Source organism: Stenella coeruleoalba (genome assembly GCF_951394435.1).
Source record: "Stenella coeruleoalba genome assembly, chromosome: 5".
Classification (NCBI taxonomy): Eukaryota; Metazoa; Chordata; class Mammalia; order Artiodactyla; family Delphinidae; genus Stenella; species Stenella coeruleoalba.
Genome location: NC_137150.1, coordinates 32,912,515 through 32,935,403, shown reverse-complemented (window position 1 = coordinate 32,935,403; position 22,889 = coordinate 32,912,515). Strand labels below are relative to the sequence as shown.

Here is a 22,889-nt window from a genome sequence, read left to right as displayed (position 1 = left end):
GGTCTCCCTGACTGCAAAGCCCCTGCTCCTGACTGTTGAGCTGTATTCCCTCTGCTTCCTGAAGTCCCTTCATTTCTGAAGCTGTCACTGAGTGTGTGTGTGTGGGTCACATCCTTTCTGGCTCCCTCTGGTCAGAATCTATGGTCATTAGCCATAACAGCTCGGCAGAGTCCACATTAAGAGGAAGTTCATTTGCATTTTAACAACAACAACAAAAGTCAGCTCTCTAAGGGCAGAACAGAAACAAGAACTTTTAAGATGGCCTTGGTTACCAGAAATTTTCTAGCTCCTTGGCGTCATTTATTTTTCCAGACACAAGGCATAAGCAGTTGGCCCTACACTACTGCCAGCTGGAGCCCATTGCTCCCAGACAGGCCAGATCTGCAGGGAGAAGGTGGTCACAGTCTTTCCTGGGCAGCTCCTTTCTGGCATATGGTGTAAGTAAGTAGCACTCATTCACTTATTCACTCTTGAGTGTTTACTATGTGTTAGACCAAAATAAGCCCTGGTCCCAGCCTATAAGGAGTTGTTCCCTCCCGTGGAATGCTCCTCCATATGGCTAACACCTAGTCACAGTTCACGATTCAGCCTTGAACTTCCAAACTTGTGGAGGCGCTAAGATTAGCACACAGAACTATGGTCCCTGACAGATGGGTAGGACTATTGTAGTTAGAGGGTCTCTAAGAGGAGGCGGACCTTGCTTCTGATTGATTTCTTGAGGAAAGGCAGGGCAACTACGCCAGTCCTTGAGTGAATACTAACTTACCAGCAGGTGAAGATGGGGAAATAGTAGAGGATGGGAAGTACGGGGAGTAAATCCCAGATGGAGGGAATGGGGGTGTTCCGATTTTGGTAATCAGAACCAACCCTCTTACAGATTACAATTATAAATTCTGAGCAGAATGTAAAAAACAACTAACTGAAGGCACTAGAAAGTGACAAAAGCAGGTAGAATCTAGAGGGGAGTCAACACTTAAAAGAAGAGAATGGCCCTGGGCAAGGCTCCTGTTTTTACGACTGTTCATTCACCTAAAGGCAGCCCCGGCTGGAGCTGAGGGGTAGCTACAACTTGGCAAGAAACCCATAGTCTTACTGGTTAAAAATGAGAGGGCAGATCATAAAACTATCACAGCAGCTGGAACATGTGGAAAATCCTGGAGATGAGAAATCCCAAATTCTGCATGTAAATGCTACCCAAATCTCTGGCCCAAAGAGATCACAAGTAGCCTAAGACTGAAAACCAAACAAACAAAGCTGAACAGAACTTTAAGTTGCTGCCTACCACGGGGGAGAGAATTGAGAATTTGGGTTCAACAGGTACTATTCCAAAGGAACAAGCAGAATCCATAGTCTTGATCACAATGTGTAGTATACAACTCAAAATTACTATACATATGAACTAAAAGCCGTATTTAAGAAAAAAAAGAATAAATGGAGACCAGCCCCGAGGTGACCCAGATGTTGAAAGTAGCAAGCATTTTTCGGCAGCTAATACAATTATGCTCAAACATATAAAGAAAACATGCTCACAATGAAGACACAGATTTTAATCTGTGCATCTCAGCAGAGAAACTATAAAGAAGCAAATATAAATTTAGAACTAAAAATACAATATCTGAAATTTTTAAATGCTTAACAGAAGACAGCAAATGACAGATGAAACAGTGAACTTGAAAACGGATCAATAGAAATTATCTGAAAGGATAATATGGGGACTCCAGACAAAAAGAACAACTAGCTACCCACGTAGGCCACAACCTCCATTCCCTCTCAAAGGTCAGCACAGGTCATACAGTGTGTGAGTGTATTGATGGGAATGTGGTTATGAGTGTATGTGAGTAGACACGTGATGAATGGAGATACACGAGTGTGCATGCAACTGTGTATCTGCATGTGGAAGGTAGTAGGTGTAAGAGGCTTGTGTGGGTATGAGTGTGTGGTGGGGAGGGAGTCATTTCTCCTTTGAAGGTAAAGCCCAGATCAATGTATGCACACAGCCCTGGTGAGGCCAGGAGGCTAAGAGGCTGAGGTGACCAGGAGCCTCCATGGGGGAGGGGGACAGATTTCTGCCAGCAACCCTAGGCTCCCTGTCAGTGCCTCCTAGAGCAGTGCATGGCCAGGCCTAGAGGATCTGGCATGCAGCTAGCAGAGTGCCCCACCCAAATGGACCTGGGTGGGGTCATGTGCCCAGAGGGCCCTGGTCCGTCTTCAGGGACCTCTGCCAGTGCCTTGGCAGGCTCTGAATGCTGTATAATGGGCTTGGAAGAACACTGTGTTGGGAGTATCCTGGGAAAATGACAGCCTCTCTGGCCCTCAGCTTCTTATCTCTAAAATGGGGATAATCACAGCTTCCTCCAAGGACTCTTGGATCAAATGAGTTAGACTGCATGAAGGTACTCTGTGCAAACAAAATGAGGACTGACCAACTGACTGAGGGATTTCCAAAAGATGCTGTAGAAACTTGGTCCTGGGAACCTTTGTGCTTGTAATCTGTATTCACATCCCAATAAATGAGTGTTCCCAGAGCTTCAGGAAAGGCTGGCCCTCAAAGAGGTGGGTTCCAAACGAACCATGGAGTCTTGGCCACAGCATTCATTTTCTGTATTCCGTATCCTCTTATGAGGTATGCAATAAATTATTCTTGCTGGAAACTTTTCCACAAGGATGTAAAGAGGGTATCAAGACAACACGAGCAGCAGGCTTGACTCTGAGACTCTCCTACCAGTACATGACCCCCACGATCCTCCCCTTCCCTCCTCGACTGTGCTGGGTGAGCCTCCTGGGCTCGATGGGCTCGATGCCCCTCCGAGGAGGCTGGACTGCATCCTGTTGTGGTTAGATCACCCCAAACCTGGCAATGCTTATTTATTCCTTTAATATTGCTGTACTTGCCAACTGTACTGCTTATGAAAAATGGCAGGCACTTCGTTTTATACAAAACAGGTGGAACCTTAACAAGGACAGATTTCATAGCTGCGTCCACATTTATCTCCTTCTGAATGTGGTATTAACCAGTGTTAACAGGGGCTCAGACACACAGTTCAGAATGATGGTGCGTTACACGCCTCCCTCTACACGAAAGCTCCCATTGGCCCAGCATATGCCCGAGGAAAGAGATGTTTCCTGAGGCACTTGTTGAAATCGTTTTTGCTACGTGCATTTATTATGAAATGTAATTTTGCATCCACATTCTGACAAGACACAGTAATAAAGTGTGCTGTGGAAATTTGCATGGTAATTTGCATGAATTGACTCAAGATTCTCTTCTCTGGAAGAGAGATCATGAAAAGGAATGTATTTGTGTCTTCTTTTAGCCTTGGCCAGGCCTTGGCCCGTGGCTGGGGAAGCATCCCCAAGTGGCAGAAAGCAGCTGGGCATGACAAGCCCTTGACAATGAAGCTGCTGTTTGTGCTCTGCACCACCAACCATCAGATGAGAGTATCGGTAAAGACATGCAAATAAGCATGCAAAATGAAGCTGGCAAAACTTACGGATTCAGACCAGCAAGTGGACGCTGTGGGGGAAGGAGACAGCAGCCTCTGGGAAACACGCTGGGCATGGTCTGGCCTTGCCAGCAGCTCAACCAAGTGCTGCGGAGGAGGGGCGGCTGGCTGGGAGGCCACAGCGCAGGTACCAGGATTCTTTCAGACACCTCAGTCTCAAAGTCTACACAGTCCCTGTGGCCACTTTCCTCCCAATGGGGAGTGGCTTACGCCAGTCACCACCCAATACAAATATTTATCAATTGCTCTTTTATTTCCTGACTGTGCTCTGAAACATCAACCAAGCAATATGCACCTTACAACTTTAAACAAGGGGTGAAATGTCATCAAAATTAGTCAATCCTTCCAGAAGCCACACAGATGCCCAGGGATGTGTGGCCTGAAGCTCCCTGAGAGGTCTCCCACAGGCTCACAAATGGATGCAATGCATCAGCCCTCTCCTCATCTCTTAGGGAAAAAGATGTTCTGGGGGATGGACTTTTGAGGGCATCTAAGCGCTGTCTATGAGTAACCTATGAAGCGAATTAGGAAGGATTACTAAAACCTGGGTCAGAGTCGCACGATGGGGCCACTTCACTTATGAACGCTAGCAGGTGCTATTGGACTCCCCCAATACCAACTGGCAACCTCCTACTCCCTTGCCAACCTGGAAGTAAAAGTGAAATGCTGCTTTCCCAGCCTCTCTAAAGGATAATGGTGATCATGTGACTCAGTTCTCGCCAATACGACATAAGCTGCAGTCTGCTGGAGGGGGAGGGGATTCTAGGGAAGCTCTTGCTATCTTTATCTGCCTTGAATGCAGAGGTGACCTATGGAGCCAGGCTGCATGAAGATAACCCACAGAACAAGAAGGCAGAATAGACTGACAGCAGGGGTCTGGGACCTGCCTGATGGCATCACTGGGCAGCTGGGCCACCTCAAGTCCTACCGTGACTTCTCGCACCTGAAAAACCAAAGCCCTTCCTTGTTTAAGCCAGGTTAGTCAGGTTTCTCTACTAGAGGATGACTTCATACCTAATTTGCAATATGCTTGACAAAAGAGCAAGAGAAGCGCAGGGGAGAGGAGGGAGGGAAAGAAAAGATGTTACAGCAAGTCTGCCCTCAGACCAGTCCCAGGTAAACGTCCAAAAGGAGCACCTGGGTGACTGGTGGTGCCCAAGTGGGTGTCTGAGGGCAAGGTCATCTTGCCAAGCTGCCTGCCTGGCATTCAGGGGCATTTCACTATATAAGAGTGTCACCTCACATTTTGACCACAGAGCCTAATGTTTGCGAAAGGTGGAACTCTACTACATTAATATGATAAAATCATCATGTTGCTAGAGCTAACCAAAGATGGAGTCCAGTGTTCTGCCAGAAGTCTGGGGCCCTGGCAGCATCTGGCAGAGTGCCAGAGCTCTGCACAGGCAAGCATGGTTGGGAGGCCCACAGTTTCCCATGAAAACACTATGTTAGTAAGTTATTGTTAGCTTCACTTCATCATTACCAACTTAGTTTGTTGTGGAGTTGTTGGTTTGCTTCGCTCTCTATATAGAGCATGGTAATGCACATTTGTATCAACAGTATTTCTGGCGTATAATTTTCCATCATCCAGGCTTTAAGACCTCCATGAGCTATGGTTTAAATACAAATTAACCACATCCCTACTGCTAAAGTTTGAGGCCACTGGTCTAGGTGATGCAGGGGTTAAATGCCATCCAAATAATTTCCAGGTTAAAAAATGCAATGCTAAGAAACTGGGATGCTGGCCCAGAATCTCTCAGCTAAGTGACAGAGGTGGGATTTGAACCCAGGCCTCTGCATGCAGCATTGTTTTGGAGGAGAAAAAAAGAGCTGATATAAGAGGATGTGCTGACTCTTTCTCCTCTGTGTGACCCCACTCTGACCACCTCGACAGGGGTGGAAGATTCTGCCCCTGTCTCTCCAGGTGCCGGGTGGTTACCTGGACACCACCTGGGGACACGTGGCATCTTGGATTCTATGGGGAAAGGCCCCTCCTCCTGGCCCTCCACCTGCTCTCTACAGTCTGACCCAGAAAACTCAGTAGCTCTTGGGACTTCAGGAATCCAGATCCTTCCAGCGTCTCCTGGGCCCACCCACATAACAGCCATTTTCAAACATCTTCACTTGACTGTTCCACTATCACTTCCCACTCAACTTTTCATTTTGCTTTGTGTTGACGGCACCGATATTCTTCTGGGGTGTCTGGACAGAAACCCAGGGCCCACTCCTCTCCCTCTTCTGCACCCCACAGGCCTACTCTGTCCACTCGCCCCTCCCACTGTCCTGTGTGTCTAGGCCCAGGCTTGGCCCAGGCCCCTCACTCATCCCACGCAGCCCTGCATGACTGCTCAGTGACGTTCCTCCCTCCCATGCTCCGCCCTTCCACTCACAGAGCTGCATCCAAGTCTGCGGGCCCTGCTGCAACTGCCATCCCTGCCCTGGCCGGGGCCCACAGGCCTGTCTCCTGCAAACTCTGGGGTCTTTGATCCCATCGGGGCCCACCGTAGGAACCACAATAGCTCTCTCCATTCCCTGCCCCGTAAGCCCAAGCCCCGCTGAGTTCCTAGGGCCTCCACAGCCTCATCAACTAGGCCCACTTACCCACTGGGACAGCAGGCACAGACCCTGGAACCCACAGTACTTTTAGAGGCCCAGAAAAATGTGTTTTGTTTTGTTTTGTTTTTTTTGCGGTACGCGGGCCTCTCACTGTTGTGGCCTCTCCCGTTGTGGAGCACAGGCTCCGGACGCGCAGGCTCAGCGGCCACGGCTCACGGGCCCAGCCGCTCCGTGGCACGTGGGATCCTCCCGGACCGGGGCACGCACCCGTGTCCCCTGCATCAGCAGGCTGACCCCCAACCACTGCGCCTCCAGGGAAGCCCTGTGTTTTTTTTTGTTTAACTTTTTAAATTTTAATTTCTTTTAAAATCAAAAGAAAAAAATGAATATAATAATAATGACATATAATAATGAATCCAGCCTGTATTGTCTTCATCTTTATAACAATACAGTTATAAAATATAATTTACATACATTATATATATTTGTGTGCATATATATATATATATGGCTTTTTAATGAAGGAAGGAGCAAAGTGCCCTGGAAGGCAAAAGTGCCTAAGGCCGTGAAAGTCAAAAGGCAGCTCAGCCAGTAGCCCATCCACAGGCCCGCTAGGACCCTCCACTCCAAAAGGGCACAGCCCGCCCCGGCACCGCCCCCCACGCATGCGCAGCACTGGATCATTGCACCTGGGGCCCCCACCAAGGCTTCTCCTTCAGTTACTAATCCTCCCTCCCACACAGTGGCATCAGATCCTCCCTGCCCTTTCCCACTCAGCTCCCACCCTCTCCTCCAGGAAGGCTTCCACACCCACTAGAACAGCCACTGATCCCTGCCTTGTCTGAAGCTCCACGCCCCCAAGGACCACAACACTCTTGACGAGCTCCACGCATTAATGTAGGATGAGAGAATGGGAGGATGAGCAGGGAAGTACCTGGACGACGACAGCAGTGTTGGTTATGACGTGAGCCTCAGCCCCATGTCAGCACTCCAGCCGCAGACCATGCTCCCCGGGGGGCGTAGGGTGGCCACGTGAGGCCCACCCCCTCACCTCTACCCGCCCACCGCCCAGGATCTGTCCTTGCAGAGCTGCAGCCTGGCCACCCCACCACCGGACCTTGCCCTCAGAGCTGGGTGCCCAGCACAGTACGATGTGCACACACACCCTGGCAGATGGGACGGATGCTGCACCATGCACCCCGTAGGCCAAGGGCCAGCTGCCTTGCCCGGTGCCCTTGCAGCACGCCATGTGGCTCCTCTGAATCTCCTGCCTCTTGCTGACCAAGTGCTCCATGCTGTGGCCACAAAAGCCATCTCCCCTGGACCCTGCGTGCCGACCCATCCACTCGTCTGACTGGCTGCACCTCCTCTTCAAGGTGGAGCCCCGGGCACCTCCCCACCTATCAGAGGGAATCCTGTCTCCTGGTCTCTCTTGGCTGCTGTGGGCTCTGTGTGGGCTCACTCATCTCCTCACAGTGACCCCCTGACAGAAAGGTGCTCAGTGCCATCAGCAACCTACTCCCAAGTCCCCAGGCCTTTCCTTTTCCCTGGCCCCGGCAGGGGAGGGGATCAGAGAGCAGCGCCCATGAGTGTGAGGCTGGGTGTCCAAGGAGGACATTCTGGCTTGACCCATCCCCAGGTCCTTCTTCCTCACTGTGGCCCACTTCAGGCCCACCAGTGAAGGCGATGTGGAGACACTTTAGGTGTGGGGCTTGGATGCCCAAGCCTGGCAGCCTCCAGACCACCTTCCTGAGTCTGGTTGGACAAGCATTAGCAGAACTCGCTGCCCCAGAAAGAGAGACTTCAAAGCCCCACACGGACGACCCCTCACATACCATGGTCATCACAAACGCCCCCTCCCTGAGCACCTGGGATGTGCTGCTGTGAGACCCAGCGGGAGCTCAGCTCCCCTGAAAGGCCACCCGTGCTGCAGGGGTGAATTGTCGGGGCGGGGCAGGTGCTGGTTTGGGGGCTGCTGAGCAGCCAGATGGGCAGCTCCATGGCGTCAATGACCAGGCCCCAGTGAACGTATTTACTTTATTAAATCAACTTACAAATGTTACATAAAGAAACATCTGATCATTCTGAAAAGCCCTGTAAGAACAAAAAGACTTGCTGCCAGATAGGCTCCTGGGGAAACGGCTTCCCCAGGTCAGATGCTGGGCCAGTAGCACGTGAAGCGCCAGAGGGGCCTGGAGCCTGGAGGGGTCCCCAGTAGGATCAGACTGGAAGGTGCTGGGACACTGTGTAGTGGGTTGAAGAGTGTCCTCTTCCCAAATTCTGTCCATCTGGAATCTCAGAATGTGACCTTATTTGGAAAGAGGGTCTTTGTGAATGTAATTAGTTAAGGGTTTCAGGATGAAAAATCATCCACGATTTAGGGTGGGCCCTAAATCCAATGACTGGAAGTGGTAGGAAGGATTCTCTCCCAGGCCTTTGGAGAGAGCGTGGCTCTGGTGATTCCAGACTTCTAACCTCTGGAATTGTGAGAGAATAAACTTCTGTTGTTTTCAGCCACTTGGTTTGTGGCAATTTGCTATAGCAGTCCCAGGAAACTAATACACAGCTAGCAGGGAGAGAGGAAAGCCCCCAGATCACTGAGGGGCTAACAGCAACTCAGGCAGTCCCTCGGCCTGTGAGGGCACAGTGGACACAGCCATGCTGTCCCCTTCCCAGAGGCACCGTGGGACCCAGGGAGTGCTCCAGTGCAGTCCTCCAGAGACACTCCCAGGAGCACCTAGGTAAGCCCCAGCGGGCCGGGACCCACTGGCTGCTTTCCTAACTTGTGTTGGGTGGGAGGTCTAGGGACAGGCCGGGGGCTCCAGCCTTGGTTATCAGTTCATCTCAGTCACCTCTGAGATTTAAAAATGCTAATGCCTGACCCAGCCTGTGCATCTCCAGTCATCCCCCCAGTAGGTACTGCTAACATGCAGCCAAGATGGGGGACCCACAGAGAGGGCCACATCTCATCACGGTGCAGGTACCAGGGGTTTCTTCTTAGTACATTTTGAAAGACATTTTTTAGTTGGGATTTTATATAAGAGCATTGTTGCAGACATGAATCTCACCAGGCTGTAAGTCTTGACTTTTTGCTTCTTTAAGTGAGTGGATTTAGATGGGGTGACAGGTGGGTGGTGAGAGGCTGGGGAATGCACATGTCAAGAGGAGAACAAGGTACACGTGTGTGCAGGGGAAATGCCAGGCAGGAGGCGGCAGGAGACCCGCTCCCAAGGCCACAGGTCAACAAGGCAGCATCTCCCCTGGGCCTGCCAGGCGGACCGGACCCCGGAGAGGTCTGGCGGGGAACCGCGCTCTGCGTGCCCAGCTCCTCATGCCAGCTCCTTGGGGCCTCGGGCATGTTCAGCCCCAGACAGAGGGAGGACTCGCTGCCACCCAGGATGAGGTTGAACCCTCTCTACCCTCCATGCCTGGCTCAGGGCAGGGCCAGATTCTGTGGCCAGGTCATTTTCTCCCACTTCTCTGCAAACAGAGTAAGCACTTGACAAACATCCGTTGTCAGAATAAGTGAATAGGGGAGGGGGTGGGAGACAGAGCCAGAGACACAAATAAGGATGGGAGGGGTGGAGCGGTGGAGCCGCCCTGGGAACTTTCTGGGCACCTCAGCCAATCAAGGCGGGGACAGGGGCGCTCTGCTGGGCTGTACTGGTTGGTACACAGGGTATTTGTGGGCAGTGCTGGGGAGTGGTCAGCATAGGGGGGCACAACTGGGAACATCCCCCGGGGCCCTCAGGCATCTTGTCTACTTCCCAAGTGCCTCTGCCACCATGTTAAGAAAAAGTAACATTTCCCCCTCTCCATCTCCAGAGAATTCATGAAAATGGGCCTGTGTGAGCACACAACTGGAGCCCCAGCCTCCCAGCCTAACTACCATCTTAGAGGGTATTGGGAGAGAAATTCTACCTGCAGCCAAAAAAAAAGTCAGAAAAGCCTACAGTGGGGAGGGACTTGGGCTTTCTTCACTTTTTGCCAGGACACTGGACATCGACACTGGGCCACTGTGGCTGCTCAGTCAGATGGAGTCTAAAAACCAAGGCAGACAGGGCCTCTTGAAGCCACTGTGGTGGATTCTGACACCAGCTGACACAGCTGTGGGCAGGCCCTGCTCTGGACCCATGAACGCAGAGGTGGATCCGAGGGGTCCTGGCCTCAGCCAAGCTGAGATCCCATCCGGCAGCCAGAGCAGTAGGAGTTCCTGTAGGGCTGGGAGGGCAAAGGAGCCCCGAGGACAGTGTGCTAGGGAAGATGGAGCCGTGGAGGGGTGCAGAGCATGAGGAGGGTCCTGACCACAGACAAACATGTGCTCTGAGCCTTGATGAGTCAGAGGAATTTTCCACAGCAGAGGAGAGAAGAGGGAAGGGCATTCCAGCAGAGGTGACACCATGAGCCAAGGCATGGAAGTGGGAAAATGTCACTGAGTGGGGAGCAGCAAGCAGGGAGGCCCGCTGGACCACGGGATATGGGACAAGCAGTGGGCCATAGGAGGTGACACTGGAGACTCAAACGACATGGGGAGGAGTTGAGGCTTTGATCCACACCAGTGAAGACCACTGCAAAGGCTCTGAGGCCATCTCTACTGCCCACCACTGCCAAGAACACCAGCCAGCCAAGGGCATCACTTATTATCAATGGGACATCAACAAGAAGTATTATAAGTAACTTAATATTTGAAAAATCAAATAATCAAAACAATATCTGTGAGATCATTCACTGACACACACACACATGCACATGAATACACACACAAATATGCAAATACCAAGTCAGACTTGAGAACTGAAGTTAGAGCTGTGATTCGGATGCAAAGCGACGCAGTAGGACTCCCCTTACAGGGAGGAGAGGGCTCTGCAAGCCTGCCGTGGTACAGAGCCTGGCCTGTACCAAGCAAGACAAAGTGTGGCTGAGATAATCATCCCAGAGCAGATGTCCAAGGCTGTGTACGGCACTCGGGGCCCCATGTCCTTACCCTTCAGTCAATTCTTACCAAGTCCGCTAGTTATCTGGTATTTCAGATGACAGCAGAGGAAAAGTAGGGATTTAGAGGGAGGCAGAGAAAGGAGTTGTGTATGAGGCAAAGATGCTGCCTGGTCCAGAGTGAGACAGACAGACTAAAGAGTAGACACAGAACCGTAATCTGCAGTGGGCTGTGCTCTGCATGCTCTGTAGGTCCCAGGATGTGGGAGACCTCTTAGCACAGCAGTCCCCAGTGTGTTCTATAAATATTTATCCTTTGAGGACTCGATGACAAAAGGATTCCATGACCAAATACATCTGGGAGATCCTGCACACTACATCTCCCTTTCAGCAAATCAAAACCATACACTGATGTAGTAAAAGGCCCTGAGAAGTCCTGCAGTAGAAAAGTAGATTTACTTTCGTTCATCAGTGTTCCCTAAGCCCCGAACCCTTCTCCCTGCCTTTTTTCCCTCAAATAACACCTACTAACATCCCTTGGAACTACTATCTCACAGAACCCACTGGCTTAGAAAATTGAATTATTATTTGTGTCTGTCTTAAGGAAGAAAACAATATATTTTTTCTTAAAAATAGTTGAAATGATTAAGTTTGGTGCTTTGTGATAACAGCTTTAGCTGCAGGGGAAATTCACTTCATTTGCTCATCAGTGGTGACAGGAAAGTGAAATGTTACTGACCTTCAAGAACTCAGCCTTAGGCTACATGGAGCCACCTCTGGTTAATTCCAGACCACCCTTGAGAGCCAGGAGCACACAGGTCACTCTATCCAGCCTCCTGCCCATGTAGAGCAGTGCAGGCCCATCACACCAGCCTCTCCAGGGAAGGAAGTGTCCCAGCAACCGTGTGTGTGTGTGTGTGTGTGTGTGTGTGTGTGTGTGTGTGTGCGCGCGTGTGTGCGTGGGCATGTGTGCACGCGTGTGTGTGCGTGCGTGTGTGGCTGTGTGTGTGGGCGTGTGGGTGTGGGCGTGTGTGTATGTGGGGGCGTGTGTGTGTGCGCGTGGGTGTGGGTGTATGCGTGTGTGGGTGTGTGCGTATGTATGTGTGGGTGTGGGGGGGCGTGTGTGCGTGTGTATGAGTGTGTGTGCGTGTGTGTGTGTGTACGCACTCACGAAGGTCCAGCACACAGCCACGCTGGAGGAGCAAGTTCTCCTACTGCTCTTTCACGTCCCTCATTTTGCTTCTTGCCCATCCTCCTCCACATGGTGATGCCCCCAAGAAACCAAACACTGTCATGGTTTAGCCCTGCCATGGGGGGCAAGAGAACACAGACTGAAAGGTGTCCTTTCTCTACTGGAAACATTTCCCTTATTGAGGTTTGCATCTTCAGAAGGGCCCAGGGTCTTTACCGGGCTGGGACCAGTGTGCAGATGGGAAGCTCCTCCAAGGCAAGATGGATGCCCTAGGTCCCAGGAATGCCCCACTCTCATCCTAGCATCAGCAACCCTGGGAGGGAGGCTGGCATGGTGTCCAGGTGGCTGTCAAGGCTGCAAACACTGCGGGGCTTGGTGGGGGGCAGGGACCCAGGAACTCACCTGGTACGTGTTGTCGAAGCTGTCATACATGAACCGCGTGATCAGAGACGTCTTCCCGACTGTAAAACAACAAGAAGAGAGGGGTTTAGCCGTGATCCGAGCTAGGCTCCTCTAAACACATTTCATGTGACAAAAACAGATAATGAAACAAAAAAGCCCAGAGGAAAAGATGAGATGCAGAAACAGAAGTGGGAGGTGGGACCCCCAGAGAGGGACATTGAGGTGAGGCAGCCAAGTCTACACTGGGTGGGCTGCAGTGGCGTTCCTGCCAGGCACCAAGGAGGAGGCCTCCCCCTGCCCTGTGAACTCTTACCACCCAAATCCAAGTCTTCCTTGACCCATAAGAGCCCAACTGATGCAAGAGCCATACCTGAAGAATCAGAGCAAGTGTGTGCACTACAAGATGCTTCTGTCACATGGGCCCACGCTCACCTGGAAATACTGCCTTGCCCTTGGTCACAGGCTAGGATGGAGACATGCTCCTTTATTTCAGCCTGGGCACTGATGAGGAACGTGGCTTTCCAAGGAACCAGAGGGCAGGGGAAGTAAATGACTCCCCAGTGTCTCTCTTGGGCAGGACTATTTTTCATAACGTGTGCCTGACTGTCCAGCTCCTCGCAGGATGTTTAGCATCCCCGGACCTTGCTGGGTAAATGCCTTCAGGATCCCCCGTCACCGTGACAAGCCTGAACTCCCCTGCACATTTGCAAATGCCCTCTAAGGGGCAGTAACACCTCCAACGGAGAACCACTGGTATGGCTAAAAGAACCAGGAAGTCCCTTGGGAATCCCATAAATGCTGCTAATTTCCCAAATTGCAGGGTTTGGCTTCTGACCTAACCCTGTGCAGGTCCCCTGAGGCCTGGCTGTGGCGGAAATGCCTGCTGCAGCATTTGTGAGCATCTGGGTGGGAAGGAAGGGAGATAGGAATATTTGTTAGGTCAGGCCCAGCATGGAGTGCTACTCCGTCCCACCGAGTCTCTGCCATGGCCCTGGGAGGCTCAGAGGGGGACCGCACCAGCTGAGCTTGGCTCAGAGCTCTTTGTGCTCCGGGCTGCTGAAGACAGATAACTCTGGCAGGGAACGCAAGACAGCCAGCGCCCAAGAGCTCTCATTCCACCTCTCCCCGATTCTTGGATGGGATGTCCACAGGCTGGGCCTGGAAGGGTGGCTGGTCACTGCCTGGACGGAGCAGGGCAACCCAATGGGGTTCCTCTGGGAAAGGTCCTTTTCCAGTTCGGAAGCCTCAGTAGTGCACCAGGTGAGTGCAGTCCTCTCCCAACAGCCAGCACTTGTAAGGGAAGGGCAATTGTCTTCCACAGGGAGAAGACACACTGCTCGGTTCCAGGCCTCCCAGACCTCACCCTTCGCGTCTCTTCATTGGGCTGTTCTTGATTTGTATCTTTCATAGTAAAACTGTAATTGTAAGTAGAGTGCTTTCCTGAGTTCTGTGAGTTATTCTGGTGAATTATGGAACCTGAGGAGGGTCGTGGGCACCCCCAGATTTGCAGCCAGCTGGTCAGAAATGCGACTGCTCCTGGGGACTCCACCTACAGCTTGCGTCTGAGGTGGGTGGCAATCTAGCTGGGGACTGTGCCCTTAAACCTGGGCAGCCTGACACCAGCTCAGAGTGGGTAGCGCCAGGACTGAATTGCAGTACACCCGCTGGTGTCAGAATAGCCTCGTTTCTCTTCTCAGTATCTCTGGGGTGAGCAGTAATACACCCAGGATCTCTTGTAAGTTTACCTGGAAACTGCCCTTTGAGCTTCTAATAAAAGTTAAATCTGTAAAGTACTTTCCAATTGCTTTAAATCTCCACTCAAACTTACACAAAGGTGAGAAGTGGGGGCTTCCCACACCTGGAGGATCGGCTCTGAGGCTCTGAGGCCACAGAAAGGCCTGGCTGGGAACTGCTGAGGGGGGACCGACCACACAGTGAAAAGTGGAGCAACCCGAGCCAGCAGGAGGAGGATGAAATCAGGGAGCGCACGGCATCCTCCTTTTCCAAGAGACAATGGAAAGGTCCTTCCTCCTCGGGAAGAGAGGTACTGCAGGGCCCACTGGTAGCTCCCCTCTGTGGTGACACACAGCACCTCACACCTTGGCGAAAGGGACACGGTCCTCTTCTCCAGCGGGCTCTCCCCTGGGGCAGCTGAGCAGGCAGGGAGGAGAGACAGCGGAATCCCCAAAAGCCACTAAAGGAACAGGAGGTTCACGGAGGAGCTGAGAGATCAGAAAGCCCTGCAAGGCTTCTCTGCCAAGTTCCCCTTCTTCGGGCGCCAGCCACTGCCAGTGGCTTCACAGTGGCTTGCAGGGCGACTGCTAGGTGGGAGGAGAAAATGCCAAAGGAACAAGTAGTGTCCTGGGACTGTGCAGGAAGAACTTTTAGGTGTGGGGTCCTGGCCAGTGCCAATATTTTCTGAGCTTTCTCACAGTCACCGTAACAGGGAACACCTGAACCCTGTATTTACGGAGCGCGTCAGGCACACCCCAAGGCTGTGCCAGGCACAGATTTACACGACAGCAGTAAACAGAGGAGACGGGACACCCGCCTACCTGAAGCTTGCAGGACTTCTGTGTTTGCAGCTACGCTGTACTAAGTCCTTAAGACCACCCTGGTTAGTCCCCAACCCTGAAGCAGGTACTCATGCACCCCCATTTTATACAAGGGGAAACGAGCTGACAGCTCCTTGCCTAGGGCCAGAGCCGAGCACGGCCAGGATAAGGTGGTCGGACCAGGGATTGAGCTCCTATCCCTGACGCTCCTCAGCGTCTTTGGGTCATGCTGGGTTTCAGGATTCGGCTGGGTCATTATTGCCACCACTGTAGATGTCACGGAGCTCCGGGAATAGCCTTGCCAAGTCAAGGCACCTTTTTCTTGGGATGGGCTGGAGGCAGGGCCTCTCCCTACTCAGGCAGTGCTTGACCCAACCTGCAAGGCCAGAAACTGGGAATTCAGGCACGGGTTGGGCAAACGGAGGGCTCAGCAAAGCAAGGATGGATGGGTTAGGACACCTGAGGCCCAGCACACCAACTGAGGCCTGGACTGAATGACAGCCTCGTTATCAAAAGGGGATGATTTCTTCCCACTCTTCTAGGTGTTTTTTCTCATTTCTCAGAGCAGAAGCCCTCCTCTTCCCTGCCTCAGAGCTTCCCCAAGACCACCCATATTCTTTCCATGGCTGCCAGGACAACATGGCTCAGACCCTGTCTGAACCTGTCAGCTTGGCCTCCCTGCTTAGAGGCCTCTAACTGCTCACCCTCCCTGCGGCCTCAGTGTGCACCCTTTACTGCAGGCAAGTGTGCATCAGCACCATGGCTGGTGTGTCCTGCCCCGGCCCCAGCTTGAGCCAGGCCTCCACCCTGACCCACGGCCCCAGGGCTCCAGGGTGGGGCTCACCAGCCTGCAGGGGACCAACCAGCCCTCAGAGCAGAGCCCAGGCAACACTATGCAGCACCAACAGCAGGAAAGGTGCCTCCATGCTTTGTCCCTAGGGCCCTGAGGCGGAGCTTTACAAAGGAGCCCCTCGCCCACTGCTGCCCTGGCATCACGTAAAGGAGCTGGCTGCGTAAAGGGGCCGCCCCACGCACTTCCTGACCCCACACCCCACCCTCAACAACTGCTCTGGGTGGAAGGTGCTGGAACCTGGGTATAAAGAGCCTGCACAGCCCACCTACCTGGCCACTCTCGTCTCACCGCAAAGAGCAGCGCGACAGCTGGAGCCGTCAGCTGACAGGGCACCACCACTGGGCCAGCCAAGGGGAGGTCTAAGAGGACAGCGCATTCAAGCAGCTCAGACAGGGCTGGGCAGGGGGAGGGGGGGGAGACCCTCCCCCTGAGGTCCCCTGCCCTCCTGAGGCCCCTTGCAGCCTGTGGGAGGGCCGCCTCCCACACAGCCCTGTCCTCAAGGTCATACTGTCCCACTGCCCTTCTAACAACTGCTCTCCGACACCACTGCAGCAACGTGGAGCTCTTTCCCAGGGCAGAGATTCAGCTCTATTGGAAGGATTTTATTAAAAATAAGCAGGCAATCATTATTGAGCTTTTCTCTCTCTGCTCATGGCTCAGCAATATGCTTATCATCTTCTGGTGGTTTAATCCCACATGATTAAGCAGGGAGACATTTTCCCTCTTTCACCCAAATGAGGGTGAGAAAATGCATTCCTGAGCACTTATTAGGAGCCTCTAGAAAGAAGGAATGGAAACGCTAACTCTTACTGGGATTCTGCTCAGCGCCAGACAAGAAATTCTTAGGTTTCCTCATTAATCCTCATCATGATCCAGTGAGGTGGTTCGTATCCCCAAGGTCACATGGCTGGGAAGCAGTGGAGCTGACATATAAAACCAGCTATGATGCCAAAGACCTCACCTCATGAATGACATTGCGCTGGTTTATGGGAAGGTCTGACCAGCAGCAAAGCGGAGATCACAAAGGGCGGGGGCCCAGGGGGCTGGGCATCAGGAAGGCTGCAAGGGCAGCTGTTGAACTGTGGGAAGCGGGGGTCAGAGGAGACCAGGTATTTCGGGCGGAGGGAACAGCGGGAGCAAATGCACACAGGCAGGAAGATAAAAAGCTTGTGCAAAGAGATGGGAGGCAACAAGGTCAAGGTCATTTCCCCTGTCCTTTGGCTCAGGGAAAATGGGGCCAGACCAGGTGTGTAAGGAGAGGGGTAAACGACAAGCACTGTTCAAGGAAGCTACGTGTGGCCACTGAGTTGATTTAAACCAAAATCCATCTATGGGGCCAGTTGTAGAGGAAGGGAAGGGACGGACCGATAGAGGCAAGCCCGGTGGGCCAGGGGCTAGATGGCCAGGCCATGTGGCCACACCAAGGAGCACGATTCTCTCCTAGGGGCGGCAGGAGCTCCCGAAGGGTCTTAAGCAGAGAGGTGGTGGGAAAGGTGTGGCAGCTCATAATGGTCACGATGGCTCACAAAATATGCCCCATACCACGTGCTCTTCTTACAATGTACCACAGACACTCTATCCAGAGGTAAATCTGTGGGCCCGTGACTGTGGCAGAAATGGCACCGTGTGTGACTCGAGGCGAGGTTAGAAAAGGCAGCACAGCTTCAGTCTGGAATGCTCCAGCTCCCTCACACTCTGAAAGCTAGCCCTTCAACCCAGCCGCCATGCTGTGAGGAAGCCCAAGGCAGCCTACACGTGGGAGAACCTCCACGGAGGCCTCCAGCCAGCAGCCAACAGCCAGAAGACCTGTGGGTGGGCGAGCCTTCAGATGACTCAAGTCCAGCCTTGGAGCCATCAAAGTGGAACAGAGGCACCCTTTCCCCGCTAGGACCTGCCCAAATTATAGATTCCTGAGCAAAGTAAATATTTTCATCCTCTTGAGCCACTAAGTTTGGGGTGGTTTGTTATAGAGTATTAGGTAATCAGAGCAACAGTTCTGTGCTTTAAGAAGAAAACTTACCCTTCTAAGGGGGGAAGGGCCTACAGGGGCCAGATTGGAGGCAGGAATCCAGCGAGGGATGGCGGATCTCAGTTAAAGCAAAGGCAGTGGCGCTGGGGAGAAGTGGAGAGCAGAGGAGAGTGACAGGACCTGGTAACTGGTCAGACTCAGAGGAGAGCCCAGGACGCCTCCCTGACACCTGGCTTTGTGACTAGCACACGATGGGGCCATTCCTTAAGCCCAAGCGAACTGGACAAGAAGCAAACACCAGGTCATCACTCTGGATTCAGGTCACCCATAAAAGCTTTCTTTAAAATTGTCAGACCAAAGCACAGATACCAGCACTACATTCCGAAAAAAATCATTACATAATGATGGGTAATAATCATGCAACCTCATGAGCTGAGGATCTAAGCTTATTTTCCATTATTGATGTCACCACGGAACAGTCCTTTCCTTACCCACATCTAAGCTTCGGGCCCAGAGGTCTTGCAAACCCGTGGGCTGTCCCGATGAGCTCGGTTCCACACACCCTGGAAGTTCAACCAGTGCAAGGTGGCCCTTCATAGCCAGCTAGCAGCACCCACCTGGACCTCACCCATGGGGACCACTCACTCCACCAGCCTCCCATGGGCCCCAGTCCCCATCTCAGTGGCAGGTCCCAGGTAAGTAGATTTTTGTACATTCAGGTGGCTTCTAGGTAGCCACAGAGGACGTGAGGCCTCTCTGTTCATTCAACAAACACCCAGTGGGGGCTTACTCTGTGCTAGGCCCAGGCTAGGCCCAGAATTCATAGTGAGAAGCAGATGTCCTTCTGCCCTACAGCAGCCCTCACCCAGTGGCAGAGCCAGATTCAGGTGCAAACACCTAAGATGCGAGGCAACTTGAGAGGGGGTACCAAGAGGCCAACAAAAAGGTAAGGCCACTCTCTGCTGGGGAACTGCAGAAGCATCCTGCAGGCGGTGGCATTTGGGCTGGGTCTTGACTGGTGAAGACAAGGCATCAGGGGGACAGCATTCCCAGGAGAGGGACCAGAGGGGTCTGGTGATGTGAGGCTGAGGTGTCCTCTGCATACAGCTGTCCCTTACCCACATCTCACCATGGCTGCCACGTGAAGCCAGACTCCCAGGGCTTTGGGGTCAGTGCCTATGAGAGTTCCCGGGCATGGCTGGGGCCCGGGCCACAGGCTGACAGCTGAGTGGGCTGTGAGCACCCAGACTCCCACTCCGACACTGTCTTGCTCCAGGAAGGACCCCTCTCCGCCCTGTCACCTCAACTGCGGGTGAGGGTGGAGGTGGAAAGACTGCCGTGAGGGCCAGAAATGGGGCAATATGTGAGGCAGAGTGCAAGAAGTTCGCTGGAGACTTGGTAGAGGGTCTGCCAAGACCCGGCACTGTGTGCCCCACCCCTGGGTTCCCCCCCCACCGAGCCACACCCGAACCTTGCCCCACCCTCTGTGCCCAGCTGCTCACTCACGTTTGCCGCCCACACCAGCACAGGGGCGCTGCTGGATGGTCAGTGGGGTCTCCACTGGTCCTCCTCGGGGTCACAGAGCTGGGCCCAGGGTGGCAGGCAGGAAAGATGTGGCAGACCTCACTGCCATCTCTAGGCTGCCCTGGCAGGCTGCCCACCTCTCAGACACTTGTGTTTTTAGGAAAGCAGTCCCCATGCCAGGGAAAGGGTCTCTGCATTCTTGGCCCATAGCCCCATCAGCCTGCCCAGGTCAGAGAAGGTCCGAAGCTGTCACAAGGTGGCCCTCGGGGCTGAAAAGGCAAATCTGCTTCCCCAGGGCTCAGACCAGCAACCCATTCCTACGATGGGCCCAGCTAACTCAGGTGTCCCATCAGCTCAGTTTCCAGAACACAGATGGGAAATGCTGGGGAGTGCTGGGAAGGAGGCCAGTCCCTTCCTGGTCCAGTGTCCCTGCCCTGCAGGGGCCTGGGGAGATGGCTCCACCAGTCCCATGCACCTCCCTGCCTACAAAGCCCCCCATTCCTGGCCTGACCATGAGGTGCACAGCCCCCAGGCCCTGTGGTGATAAGACGAACAGCTGGAGACACCAGCTTCATCTGTCTGATCCTTGTTTCCTTTTGTTCTATTTTCACAAACCAGAAAACCCAGCCCTGCTCTCCTGCAAGGTGGAGAGGCGTGGGGGGCTGGGCACCGGGCTCCTGCTGCACACCCCACCCTGCCACCTCATGCTCAGAAGAGCTGCTGCAGAACAGGGCTCTGCCAGCTCCTACCTGAGCCCTGAGGGGCTGGCTGGCTCACCATAGGCTAAATGAGGAAACACGTGAAAATCCCATTTCAAACCATCCCCCCAAAGACTCAGGCGGTAATTAAGAAATATGTAAAGCTCTTAATTGGACACTTTAATTAAGTGTGTTAATTCCCTCTGCCAGAGGATGCTCAGTCACCTGGGCCTCACCCGGGGACCCAGGGAAGACAGAACCGAGGAGGGAGGAGGGGGGAGAAGCGGAAGGAGTGGTCGCAGGACAGTGGTAGGGGCTGGTCCGGCCCAGGCCCTTTCTCCTGCTCCAGCTGGGAGCCTGGTCCATCCCCGACGCTCTCGCTTCCCCACTGTCCTCCAACTGTCCGCATCTGCTCTGTCTGAGCCCAGTGATGCCAGGAAAGCCTGCCCTGGGTCAGTCGCTGTGGGGTGTCATCCACTCTCTTCCCCCACCAACATATTATCTCACCTCTGCCGCTCACTGAGCTAAGAGGTCATTATTCCAATGAGGTCAGGCTAGATGGTCTTTAAGGGCTGCTTCCAGTCTGAGGCGAGTGACAATGCTTACCAAGACTGAAATGCAGCTGGATAAAAGGACCAAGGGAGGGGCTCATTTCCAGCTGTGGGCGGAGTCCCTTTGACCCTTGGGTCTCACTAACCTTCAAACATTTCATCCCATTCCCACTCCCACCCCCACAGGCCTAGAGCCCTGAGAGCCCAAGAAGGGTCTGTGCTCCGCTGTCTGCTCTGGTGGGAGGGCGGAGGGGCACAGAGGCCAGGGAGGGTGCACCAGGCTGTGCGTTGGCATGACTGCTGTGCACAGGAGAGCTCACACTCATCTGATAGCCTGGGTTAACCCTCTCCTTCTTTCCCCCACAAAAGGATCACTGGTGACTATATTATTTAAAATAATATCAGGATACAGTAGCTACCTATCAATAACAATAGTGGATAGCTGCCCAATTCCTCTGAATGCCCCTACTGTGTTGGAGAGGTCTTAAGCCATCCTCCCCAATGCAAGAGCCTCCATTGCAGCTCTGTTGTAGGCATCCTACCTAGAATTCTCCCATCAGATGCTCACGTGAGACTCACCAGAAATGACCGACATGAATCTAGTGAGGTGTGGGATGTCCCTGGATTCTGATGTGGGTTTCAACACCAGCCTTTGACAGTACCCAGCAGAGGGACTGCGTCTACCCCTGGATCAGTGCTGGTGTGAGTCAGGCTGCTGCTCCAAGCCTGGTTCTCTGACTCTGACCCTCCCAGAGACTCTGTGCTCCCCAGTCATTGCTCTGATACACTGCTTGAATCGGCTGGAGAGTGAGAGTAGACTTCTCTTATTTGCAACTAAGAATTTTAAGAGGGATATAAGGGAAAGGATAAATAAGCTAAAAAGAGAAGGCTGGAGCAAAAAGTTTGTTCACAGACATACATCTTAAAATATATTACCCGATCATTAAAGTCAGACTAAGAAACTGCCTGAGCTCTCTGGAGGTCAGAGCAAAAAAAAAAAAAAAAAAAAAAAAAAAAAAGCTAACGTGATCAACTGTACAATTCTCAGTATTCATAAGACAAGACCAAACTAGTTGTTAATGATGAGCTTGTAATAAGAGCTGGATAGCAGAAAGTTCTTGCCAAGACTCCAGAGTGCAGAAATCATGCAGCAAATTTACGTTTATATAATTAATTGTATGAATATCACAGATGAAAGTCAAGAATACTAACTAGGGTTTCCCTTGTGGTGCAGTGGCTGAGAGTCCGCCTGCCGATGCAGGGGACACGGGTTCGTGCCCCAGTCCGGGAAGATCCCACATGCCACGAAGCGGCTGGGCCCATGAGCCATGGCCGCTGAGCCTGCATGTCCAGAGCCTGTGCTCCGCAACGGGAGAGGCCACAGCAATGAAAGGCCCACGTACCACAAAAAAAAAAAAAAAAGAATACTAACTAGACAACACTCCTGTCCAAGCCAATGTTCTCACTCATGGGCCCAGACCAGTGTCCCCTACAAATAAATGATTAAATGAAAAAACAAAGACCCAAGATGTTAGCTTCTGGTCATCAGATTTATCTTCTCACTGGAAACAATCAAAAGACAGACAAAATATATGAAACTGATTTTCAAGACAGTACATAAGGGCAGTAAAGGACAGTAAACCCTGAGAGACATGAAGCAAATCAAGTGAGCCCCCCAACTGCCCCCAAATTGTTGCCTTGAGAAAACTTCAGGACATGGCACAGGGAGTGGGGAGATAGAGCTGAGAGTCTGGAGAAAACATGTCAGCCGAAGTTCACAAGAGAGGAAAGAGGTGCACAAAGAGAGAGAGAACACCAGAGGTCTGCGAAGTGGCTCACTTAAGTCTTCAGCTGAGGACTGATCAGCAAAGGTGTGTAAAGAAACTGCTCAAGACTTGGGAAAGAACCACCCAAATGGATTAAAAAGGAAACAGCACCTGGCATCTACATAGGCCTGGGATAGTGCCTGTTCCTACCAGCCAGAGTGAAAAGCTTCCTCATTCATGGCACACTGGGGAGAGAACTCTGAAGGGCTGTGCCTCAAGAGTGGGAAATAATTAGCCCCAGACTGAGCACCACTCCAGTCCCAGCTAACAAATCCTAAGAATTTATAGGAATACAAAAACCATCCAATACACAACATGACAAAATTCA

At 52.5% G+C, this 22,889-nt stretch overlaps 1 protein-coding gene across 1 annotated transcript in view; it reads right to left on the bottom strand.

The window, feature by feature from the left end:
* Window positions 1-22,889, bottom strand: part of RAB6B (RAB6B, member RAS oncogene family) — a 53,586-nt gene that overhangs the window by 14,487 nt on the left and 16,210 nt on the right. Inside the window, exon 2 of the mRNA XM_079922776.1 lies at window positions 12,586-12,644. Within this exon, the coding sequence (XP_079778902.1) occupies window positions 12,586-12,644 (59 nt within the window). The remainder of the gene's footprint in view (window positions 1-12,585; window positions 12,645-22,889) is intronic.